This window comes from Lupinus angustifolius, unplaced genomic scaffold (assembly GCF_001865875.1).
Source record: "Lupinus angustifolius cultivar Tanjil unplaced genomic scaffold, LupAngTanjil_v1.0 Scaffold_59_12, whole genome shotgun sequence".
Classification (NCBI taxonomy): Eukaryota; Viridiplantae; Streptophyta; class Magnoliopsida; order Fabales; family Fabaceae; genus Lupinus; species Lupinus angustifolius.
Genome location: NW_017722877.1, coordinates 27,536 through 39,598, shown reverse-complemented (window position 1 = coordinate 39,598; position 12,063 = coordinate 27,536). Strand labels below are relative to the sequence as shown.

Below are 12,063 nucleotides of genomic sequence, written 5' to 3'. Positions count from 1 at the left end.
TTATATACCGTGAGCATCTATTACTCGTATGAATATCTACAAATAAGTATATATATGGGTACAATTATACATTACTTGCTACCATCCTTAGGCACATCCCGAGATATCTTTCAAAGACTATATATAATGTACACTCTGTTAGTTTTGTTAGTGAAAAAAGGAAGAAAAAAACTAACAAAAATGGGAACTATGAAATAAATATGACCCTTCAGTACTGAACCACATTCTGTATTAGACTTTCTAATGCTGAAAAAAATCTCTACTCTTTGGAAGTGGACTTTTCATATTTCAACTCCATAAAATAAAATCTTAACGAAGACTCAAAACTTGTCATTCTTATGAGTTATTTCTTTATTTCTGATGGAGAATACAATTTCAACTTATTTAATTCTATAGATGGAATTCTTATCTTATCTATCAATGCACCCCAATGTTATGATAATCGAGTTGAACATCAAACTCAAAGAGATCTCGTATAAGTTCTAATTGATTTAATCGATTAAACTATTTGGTCGGATAAGACAACGTCATAATATCATACACATATATATATATATATATATAATTAATAAAAATAAGTAAGAAATATACTTATCAATATCATGTTTTGTATAATACATACACATCAAAATCCAAATAAAAGTTCATCAAAATAAATCACAAATTTATTATTTTAGACTTTTAGTAAAATAAACTAATAAAGATTACATTAGATATTCCAACTATCGGTATACATCATAGAATAAATGAAACACCAAAAAAATGAAAGAAAAAAGAGGAACAAACTTTATAAAGTCTCTTTTCTCTCTACAGTCTCTTTTCTTTCTAATAACACCGGAAACAAAAATAGAACCATAAGAATGATTTAAGCATATCTCTATCTTGTCTCTCCAAACTTGGATTTCTAGTGAATGATGGGCAAGCAGCGTAGAGTGTTGGATGACAAACATTCAGTGGTTGATAGTAGATAATGGACGACGGACAAGTGTTAGGCGATATATGGCTAATGATAGTTTTGATTGGAGATGGAAAATATGTTTTGATTCGTTTCTATGGGGTATCATTTGATTGAGATTTATTTTGATCTGTTTCTTTCTGGGTGAGATATGTTTTGATATGGTTATTTCTAGGTGAAATCTATTTTTTTTGTTTCGATCTATTTCTTTCTAGGTGATATTGGTCATGATCCATTTTGGCCTCTATTTTTTTGAAGTTATTTGAACCCTCCAGCCTAATCATTTGGGTTACGATCAGACCAAGCGGAAACCAGATTTTGCACGGCCAGGAAAGGCGTCTGACTAACTGGTGAAACAGAGCCGCTACCTATAACGAATTACAATCAGACTGAGTAGACCACCTGATCTGGTCTTAATAACCCTAATGCAGCTTTAAAGAAATAAATCAATAATGATTTTGTTATTATTGGATTATCTAACCATATAATTAGTGATGGAAAAATAACCAATGTATGTTGGCATATCTCACAAATGTTTTGGGCAGGGTATATAAATTTAGTGAATCTAATCATTTGTCTGCCAAGTTTGCTAACATTTCAATTGGGCACTGCAGATAGCCCACAAATATAATGTAAGAAAAAAAAATCAAATAAAGTATGTTGTAATGTGATTTAGTGACTCAAATTTTTTTGAGATATAATGTGTTTATATATCTTTATATAAAATATCAAATTTTGTAAAAAGTTTCTGTTCAACTATTTTATTTAATTTTGTTGTGTGATTTTTTTTTAAAACTATATATCAATGCATGCAGCCCGACTGTGTGCCCATTAGCACATTTTAAAATGGGAAGGACATGCAATTATATATGTTAAGACAATACAGATATGTTCATGCACACTTAAATTTTGCAAGCACAAAAAAATATCACTAATATTCATGAATTTTTGAAGTATAATTAAGAAGGAAGAAATATTTATATTATTAAGCAAAGTCATATTTCCTATTATTTATAAAATCAATCTATAAATTAAATCATTCAACATATAAAAAAAATGACATATGTCATTTCTAAATCAATTATATATATATATATATATATATAACCTTTAAGCATTATATTTTTGAGATATTTGTAGGCTAACTTTAAAACATATATCACTTTTTATAATCTAAAACATTTTTAGGTAAATGATGAATTCATTAAATAAGAGGGAGGAGAGAGAATATTCATTTCACCAGAATTCGCATTTAACGACGCTTTCTAGCACAACACTCTTAAATACAATATGGAAGATAATTAACAACATTCTTCTAAACAACGCTGTTAAATTTGATAGATGGATATAACTTTAACATTATTTTCTTCAAGGAGTGATATTGTATGTTTGCCTAAAATATTCAACAACACTTTTTTAAGCAAGTGTTGTTGATTTGAATCTATTTAACAACACTTGCTTAAATAAGTGTTGTTAAAGATGACAGATCAACAACTTTCATTATAATAAGCATTGTTAAAAGTCACATATTTAAGAGCGTTTGCTTTAATAAGCGTTATTAAAAGTCATATTTTCAAAAAACGCTTGTTTTAGCTATTATATAATATGTATTTATGAAATTATTTAATTTTATTTTGAAAGATATCACTCGAGTAAATATTACACAAAAATAATTCAAATTGTTAACATAAACTCATATGCTAGTTTTTCATATATAACATAATTTGGTCATACATATACGAAAAATGTAATTGTTTATTACTTCAAAAAACTATTCTACATCGCCGACCAATATTATCAAAATAGAATATTAAGGTATGTGATTTGATACAACAAAAACTCATATTTGGTAAGTAAATTATATTATTTCTCATTCTATTATCAAAAGTTGAACATAATATGACAACTAAATTTTAAAGAATTTTGATATTTAACAGTACTTTTTTAAAACAAACGCTATTGATTTGAATCTATTTATCAACGCTTGCTTAAATAAGTGTTGCTAAATGTGACTTATCAACAATGCTCATTACAATAAGCATCATTGAAAGTCATATGTTCAAAAAACGCTTGTTTTAGTGAGCGCGAATCTTTATAGATTTAAGAACAAAACCTCACACACAATAATATACTTAATATTTAGTATTCTATTTCTCTTAGTATTCTATTTCTCTTACTCTTCTTCTCCTGTTATTTTCTCTCTTCAAGCAATTTATTAGTTTTTGGTTTCTATTTTCGAGTACAAGGTGAATCATTATCTTATTTTACCTTGTTTATTTTTCTTTGATTCACTCTTGTTGCTTGCATTTACATCTAATTAACAACTTATTTTATAATATAGGAAATGGCAATGTTGAAGCTAGGTGAAGCTGTTGGTGATTCACCAAACTTGCAACCATTGTATATATTTCTTGTATTTGACTATTATTTTTTCATCCATATTTTCTATGTAAGTTTTAATTTGATTATTATTTTGTTTAATCTAAATCATGTCTTTCTGTCTTCTTATTTCTGACTGTTGGTGGAATCGGGCATGCTTGTTACGTGTTTGATATAATGTCTGAGAGAGATTTTGTCTTATTTAAAAGTAGACATTTAACAGCGCTTGCTTTAGTGAGCGCAATTAAATGTTATTTTCTATAGTGCTTCAAAAGTGTCGTTGAATATAACCCTATATTCTACTGCACTCACATAGACAACGTCCAACAAACGCTGTTGAATAACAATTTTAAGCGCTATTGATTTGCTATTCTAGCGTAATGATTTTCCAAAATAAAGTCAACAATAGTCTAATAAAGTAGGGTGAACATGACTATATCCTACATGCTCCTTTAGTTTGACCCATTTTTAATTAAACCCTAATATTATCAAATTTCGTCGAGTCTAAGATTAAATTTATGTTTAAAAATTACATTTGATTAATATTTAGGATCAGATAAAAGTTTGTTCTTTATTCATCCTAGTCCAACTTTTGCTCACCTCTGACTTTTGTCTATACACGTTTATAAAATTATGTACAAAGTAATAACATATATTTAGTCTAAAGTAGATAATGCATTTGAATTTAGCAACTTATCTAGTAATATAATGTCATCTTTCAACAATTTTTAAATTGTTTTTACTAATGGGACACTCGTGCAAATGATTTACTACCAAGACACCTATATCATTTCACATGTCATTAATTCTCTAATCTTTTCATGATATATCTATAAATATTAAAATCTTTCGCTATATACTTACATGTATATTATTTCATATGTAAAACTACATATACATAAGAATAAATAATATTGAGAAATTTTTGTATAAAAGGTAGACATATTCATTAATTTAATTAGACCTAAGGTAAGTTCAGATGCAAAATTTGTCCAATCGAGTCGGACAATCTTCTGAGTATAAAATTTAGTATATGTTTAATATAAAAAATACTTACTCAGATATGCATATTAAATCCCTATCTATTTACCTGCCAAAATATTGCCTCACCTCAAAGACTATTAAGTTCTATACATTATGATGTTTTAATTTATTCATTCTATTTTCTTTTGATATTTTAGGAAACCAATCGTAATAAATAACATATAATTAGATCCAAAATACAATAAATATAATAACTAGCTAATTAAATAAAATATACTCTTAAAAAACATTTTGAAAACTAAGGGAAAGAAGAAAGCTGTGTGTTTTCGGGAAAGAAAATAGCATTCACCTTAATTTACTAATTTTTATGGAAACTAACAGTTAATTAATGTAGTTAGTTTTGGACAATTAAATATTAAAAATTATCCTTCATCTTTACTATTTTATAGTTGAGCATGTACCAAATTTTTATAACATATACAGAAAAAATTGAGAAAAATATACCGGTGTAAAATATGTGGTGTCATTTCTCTTTCATCTATTGTGTTATATTAGAAAAAAACTATCAAGGTGTCTAAGCTGTGCAAGACTTTGATGAACTCTCAGAATAATCAAAATGTCAAATATTTAATTTTTGAGAGTAATATTTATTAGAATAGATAACCATATATTCTGATTGATTTTTTTACCAAAAAAGAAAGGATTGAAATTGATTGATTGATAACACGAAAAAAATATAAAAAAAAACTATACAGATTAAAATTAATTGTGAGAAACTGAAAAAAAGAAGAAAAAGATAACCAAATTGAGAAAAAGAAATAAGGAAACTGCGTTTTTGCCTAAATATAAATATAAAAATAAAGAATAATAAAGACCATACGAAGATCGAAGAACACAGCAAAAATCTTCGGAAGCTCTTTGTCTTTGGATTCTCCACACAGCCTCTAAGGTTTTGTATCTGTTGAAATTTGATTATTCATCCGTTCAATCTACTTCTCCTTCGTTAAATTTTTTAGATTTTCTTTTTAATATATACTTATGTAGCTTATCATTTTGAGAGGCTTTGTTTTTTGTCTATGAATTATGAGTGATGATTTTTACTTTGCGTATGTATCAGTTTGATTTTCTTAGTTATGACTATAATGAATTTAATCGTTATTGATATTCAATGTCAAAATTAAAAAATATATATATTTTCTTCTGCATGAGAGGCATTGTTTGAACAAAGTTGAATACATAGATAGTCACATTGATGTGATTTCCTTATGTCTATAATGAGGGTTTTATTTTAAAATGTCCGAAAATCTCGAGGCTATCTTCATTGAATCAATTTTAAGTATATGTTCTTGGACGACCTAATGCACGAGGCTCTAATCAGGTGTTGAGTAGAGGTAAAGTATGCACCCATGCCTCACAAGTACAGGGTCCATTTCTAGACTTGAATCTACGATCTCTAGGTCATAGGGCAACAATCTTACTATTATGCCGATGCTCATGGTTTCTCTCTGATTGATTACATTGCAATTCTCGTGACCCGAGATGGTCAACCTAGCCAATGGCTCAGGCAGCTTCTGCTTCGTTTTTAAGTTGCTCGAGTTTCACTTCACAGGTTTTGGAAATAACATACTCTGCCCATTTCTCTTTCCCCTTGTTATCTTTTTCATACAAGAGAACTATGATCTCTCATTATTGATTAATTTTGCACAAATAATTTTGCTTTTTTAGGTTATTATTCAATGTTCTTGTGATAAATTGACATTATAGAAATCTGGAAAATGATTAGCCTTGTATTCGGTTTAAGATGTTTGATTGCCATTTTGGTTTTGACCTTTATTTCATGAACATGCGAAGACCTTAAGTACAGATTCTGCTACGAATTAAAATGCTTAAGTATGGAGCTTGTAAATGGTTTCATGATTTTAAATATGAGAAAATCTATGAAGAGAATGGGGATAAATAGCTTTATATGTATTGACAACATTTATGTGTCAACATGAGGAATTTCGAAATCATGTTTAGAACTTTAGGCATTCATTAACTCTAGGCACTTTATTGCGACTGGTCTGGTCCACTAACCGAGTTTACGTAAATGACTGTAAATCGTGAATGTTTGTTTATTGCAGCTATAAATCTTTAACGACTGCTCAATAGGTGTTCTGTTTAGAGGCCAACATGAGCTTTGCTGCACCATCAATTGGATCTGCTGGTAAGTTTTCGTCTCAGTCAACACCTCTATATGAATTGTGCTTGCCATATCCGGTGTAATTTACCCACTGAGGAGTTCACTCACCGGCATCTGGGCTTTCTTTGGATGAATGAGTGACTGTTGTTACCACAGTGACATTAACTGTTAACTTAAATATGTCTCCATTTTAGGTGGTGGATCTGCTCTAAGAGCATTTGAGTTTGGAAGAACATATGTTGTTAGGCCTAAGGGCAAACACCAAGCAACAGTAGTTTGGTTGCATGGCCTCGGTGATAATGGCTCCAGGTGATGTGACATCTCCTATTCCTTTTTCCCAAATTCATATTACTGAAAAACTAAAATTCATTCATGATTGGGACTTCAGAGATAAATTTAGTGCTCTTTTATTTTTCAGGATTTAGTTATAATTGTTTTTATCACCTAGGTAGTTTTTTCAACTTTTATCCCTTTCTTTAAATTCCACAATGTCATATGATGTTCCATTGAGAACTTATACATGTCTAAGACTCTAAGTTTTGTAACATAGATAAAAAAATAAATTTTTTTGGGGATAAAACACATAAAGATTTGTTAACTATATGAAACACTTTCAACAGGAATTGAATCTCTAGTAAGTACAGCCACAGGCATTCAACTTAACTTCAACAAGGAATTATGAGACTGATCCTTTCATGCATGAGCTGCATTTGATGCTGTATGCTATAAAATCAACAGAATTAAAGTAGCTCAATCCTGACAAGTTACATTGATACTTATATTTTATATCTGTTTTAGAACTATTAATGAATCCATCCTTGAAAAGTAAATTCTTTTCCAATCTTTTAGAACATATATTTTTTTAAAGAATTGTTCGAGTGCAACTTGGTAATTGAAATTTTCACTTCCGTTTTGGTGTAAAACTGTAAATTCTAAATGGACCATCTCCTTAGTCCTTATTATTATTTTTAAGTACATTATACATCACTTCCATCTCTGATTTATTCCTTTCTTCAAACCTTCTTTTAATTTATTCGAGTGCAACTTGGTAATTGAAATTTTCACTTCCGTTTTGGTGTAAAACTGTAAATTCTAAATGGACCATCTCCTTAGTCCTTATTATTATTATTTTTAAGTACATTATACATCACTTTCTCTGATTTATTCCTTTCTTCAAACCTTCTTTTAATTTATTTTGTTATTAAAAAGACAAACTTATGATGATGTTAATATTTAACATGTTCAACTTGAGACTACTGCTCTTTCTGTTCAAAACAAGATCCATAAGAGAGAGAAATAAATCAGACATGGGAAACAGTAGGAATACCAGTTAGAGACAACTTAAGTTGATATTTTAGCATGTAATCATGTGGCCATAACTTTGTGGTCGAAACGTCATCTTTTGTGTTGCTTTTGCAGTTGGTCCCAGCTATTAGAGACCCTTGCTCTTCCAAATGTAAGAACACTGACCTTCGAATCCTTAAAAAGGAATTTATATGGCTAATGCAGAGTTGCTTAATCTAGGAATCTGTAAGATCGTCTCTATAGTAATTAAAAAAATCATGTCTCTTAATTATATTCTGCAGGTTAAATGGATTTGCCCAACTGCTCCTACTCGGCCAATATCTGCATTTGGTGGCTTTCCTTCTACTGCTTGTAAGTCTGATTGTTTTGTAAGCTCTGATTATTGCCATCAATCTCTAGCTTTTATGGTTTACATATTATATAAACTGGCCTTCTTAGTAGTTTAACACTAATGATATCTTAATTAAATTGTGTATGGAAATGCATTTAAGGACAAAAGTGAAACTTCAGTGTTTATAAATCTTAAAAAAATGTTAAATTGTTGTTCATTAAGTTTGACTTGATGTCTTATAGGGTTTGATGTGCAAGACCTTTCAGAAGATGCTCCTGATGATCTAGAAGGATTGGATGCTTCAGCTGCACATGTTGTTAATTTGTTGTCTACAGAACCTGCAGACAGTAGGTTTCTCATGAAACCTTTTAATCTATTTTATTTCCTCATAATTCCCCTTTGACGCTTTTCTTTTTTAAGAAAATTATTTAATGAATAGCAGTTTTATGACAAAAACTTATCTTGATGCTACCGTATACTGGCACAATTTTCTAATTCGAGTCCTTAATTACTTAAAAAGTTAATAAGAATTTTACTCTGGCGCGACCATTACATCTTTGAGCTAATCTAGCAGTCCGACATTGTGTTCTAAAAGTTAAAATAGAACAAAGAAATAAAGAGAGAAAAATGATAAATGAATTGGGAAAAGTGAGCAGCATTTTTGTCTTTATTTTTCGACACTGGTAAACTTTTGAACCTTCTGCCACCCATATCCACAATATAAAGCTGGCCGACATGAAGATCCCAATAAAATTCACTTTCAGAATTTGCAGATTAAAATATACGAAGGTCCACATAAAATAATTTTATTATTCACCACATGAAATCAATTTATCATTTAATAATTCATGTAATCAGTTCTTAGTGAATTTCTATGTAGTGTAATGATAAAATTTGGTATATATGCTTAACTTTCTTAAAACCTTATTGCGTTTATACTTAGGCTGAATGTGCAAATCCTCAATTTCAGATGTTGTTCGAGGGATATGAATTTGTAATGAATCCTGCATGATTATGATATTTTTGTTGTGATTGTTTTATAATACTTCTTGCCAATGTTAGCAAAATATTATGTTACATTGATTTTATGCCTGATATATGTGCAACAGTTAAGCTTGGTGTTGGAGGGTTTAGCATGGGAGCAGCTACTGCCCTTTACTCTGCGACCTGCTTCACTGTTGGAAAATATGGGAATGGCAATCCTTATCCGGCAAACTTAAGTGCGGCTGTTGGTTTAAGTGGCTGGCTTCCATGTGCAAAGTCTGGTCTTTTGATTCTATTCTAAGATATATTATAGTGTGTTGCTCTCCACCTCCTTTTTGGTATTTAACGAACTTTATATATTTCTGTTCATTTAGGACCTTGAGTAACAAGTTACAAGGGGTAGATGAAGCCACGAGACGTGCTCAATCCTTTCCTGTTTTGCTATGCCATGGAAAAGGTAATTCTGTGTAATTAAAAATATTGCTTACATAAGAAAGTTCTTTGGAGAAAACTGTGCTAAAGCAATACCAAATCCTCCATAATGTTAAGTTAAACGCAAAAAAAAAAAACCCAAATTACCAGGGTGAAAAAACTAACTGCAACTAGCTGCCCAGTTTCTATCAGATTCAAGACACATCAAACAAGCAGACATTAGTAAAATATATTGAAGCCAAGTAGAGGGCTTTTGTGTACCAAATTTGGAGGCAAACTTCCTCCATACACACATCTTAGGACTGCATAGGATTCACCACCGTACCAAATCCTTTATGCTGAACCTATAATAATAGCTGCAAAGTCCAGAAACACACAAGTGCTTTCTAATAGTCCCAAAAAGCATTGATCTCTAAATTCTTCCTAAACATTTCACCTATGATTTTTCTTGGCATCCCCCTGCCTCTAGAATTTGGACTAACCTCCATTTGGTCTATTCTCCTTATTGGGTGCTTCTAATGGTCTCCAGTCTCCACCACACATGCCTAAACCACCTATGGTGTGAATCTATCATCTTTTCTATGATAAGAGCTACCCAAACTTTCTCCCCATGCATTCATTCTTCATTCTCTATTGTCTACCGTATCCATTCTTCCAACACAATATTCTCATCTCTACTACATTGAGTTTATTCTCTTGTTGACATTTTATAGTATAATATTTAGTCTCATAACATTGCAGGTTTCCTAGTTGTATGGTAAAACTGAAAAAAATGTAATTCAGTATTTTTCTCTATCATTCAAATCTCTGCAGAAATTAAAATTCAAAAGTAAAGCATGATCCCGAGTATTGTAATGTGGCTCAGCATTTTATGCAAGTAGAGGTGAAAAATCAAATGTAGGGAGAAGTCTTTATGTTCAAGAACATTCCTCACCAAAATATTGTGCCATCCTAATTATTATCTTAGTTGGGACTCTTCCCATGTTAGGTTTTATGTAATTTTTACCCAACCGTTTTTCAACTAAAGTTCTCTATACTCGAGTGGTAGGGTGCAGTGGAAGAGGACTGTGACCCTAGGTGATTTTTACCTTCATGTAAAGGGTTTGAATCCTAGAGTTACTAGTCTGGGGAAGGTTTTACCTAACAACCATCCTCAACCCAACTATTTCTTCAATTTTTGATTGTCCGGAAAGAACAAAAGAAACATCTAGCTCTTTCTTCAACAATTTCTGATCTCTATTGAACCTCTTGGCAGGATTCGAACCCCAAATGAAATTAAGGGCTGGTCTCATACAATACCTGTGGAGATAATAACCAATCAAAAAATGGAAAAACCAAAAGGACTCTGCTTTGATAACAAGCCTTTCTAATCACTGAAGTAATTATAGCACTAAGTTTTACTTTCCAATTCTCCAGAAGTAGGTGCAGTAGGCTTCAATATTCTAAACTCATGCGTTGACATAATATCGCAAATGATTCCTTCACTTATTAGAACATAGAGAAGGTATAGCTAGATAGACACCCTCTGGTACTAGACTTCATATTTGTTAGCTACCAGGGTTTAAGGTTTAACATTATTCATTGGGTTTTCATGAAATTATGGAAGATCACTTTAATAGCATCCTTTTGCAAAGATTCTAATTATATACTCATCTGTTGAGTTAGGTTGTAGAAAATTTTCCATATATTTATTGGCATTTGGCACCATAAGAACATGCAATTTCATTTTACAAACTGCTAATTTACCTCAGAATTGTCTTAATTTCTGCTCTCATCACAACTATAGATGATTTTACCTAACTACAAAATAACATCTGCGCGTAATATTCTCAGGTGATGATGTGGTCCCCTTTAAATTTGGTGAGAAATCATCAAAATGCTTTAGTTCAACTGGATTTCAGGATGTCTCTTTTAAAGCTTATAATGGGTAACAAGCAAAAATCCTTGTGAAAGATTATGTTCTTGTTTTTTTACAACAATCCTTATTCTTTGACATTTTTAAATTTGAATTGTTTCTTTTGTTCTTATATAAAATAGGCTTGGGCACTACACAATTCCGGAGGAGATGGATGAGGTCTGTGCTTGGCTAAGGTCTAAACTGGGACTTGATGGCACTTCTGCTTAGTTAGCAAGGAATGGACGGAAATATGGACAGAACTGTTTCCCTTTTTGTCTATTGTACTGCAAAATTGAGAGAAATCTGTTATTATGTTATATACATGATATATCCACAACCAAATTTGTAAGACACTGGTCTAAGGACATTGTCAAGACAAGGTACTATTGAACAAAGCTTAGCGTGTGTCAATGTTTTAAATTGTCATATGGTTGTAGTTAATGTGGTTGCGGTGAATTTTTTTGCGATTAAAAGAATATTTTTGAATTTGATATGACCCAAATGCGGTTGCGCTGCCACTCGATGTGGTCACATCATTGTAACTCTTGGTCATATTGCAATTATGGTGTGATCGGTTGCGACTGTCACTGCAACTATAATATTGCGGTTGCATC

General features: G+C 31.0%; 1 protein-coding gene across 2 annotated transcripts; it reads left to right on the top strand.

Moving 5' to 3' along the window:
• Positions 1-5,144: 5,144 nt before the first annotated feature.
• LOC109339151 (acyl-protein thioesterase 2-like) lies at positions 5,145-11,702 on the top strand. Of its 2 annotated transcripts, none has more exons than XM_019576556.1 (10): positions 5,145-5,267; positions 6,442-6,524; positions 6,695-6,809; positions 7,920-7,956; positions 8,087-8,156; positions 8,379-8,483; positions 9,246-9,396; positions 9,495-9,577; positions 11,386-11,479; positions 11,590-11,702. In XM_019576556.1, the coding sequence occupies exons 2-10, from the start codon at positions 6,491-6,493 to the stop codon at positions 11,675-11,677; spliced, it is 777 nt and encodes a 258-aa protein (XP_019432101.1). In that variant the 5' UTR covers positions 5,145-5,267; positions 6,442-6,490; the 3' UTR covers positions 11,678-11,702. The 2 variants fall into 2 exon arrangements, with proteins under 2 accessions (XP_019432101.1, XP_019432102.1); XM_019576557.1 differs by having other exon boundaries at positions 5,159-5,267; positions 6,470-6,524.
• Positions 11,703-12,063: the final 361 nt, after the last annotated feature.

Bases quoted from the DNA above. Each gene is read 5' to 3' on its own strand.
- LOC109339151 (XM_019576556.1), top strand. From the start codon at position 6,491: ATGAGCTTTGCTGCACCATCAATTGGATCTGCTG. The intron at 7,957-8,086 runs GTAAGAACACTG...TATATTCTGCAG, and splicing joins AGACCCTTGCTCTTCCAAAT to GTTAAATGGATTTGCCCAAC. The intron at 8,484-9,245 runs GTAGGTTTCTCA...TATGTGCAACAG, and splicing joins GTCTACAGAACCTGCAGACA to TTAAGCTTGGTGTTGGAGGG.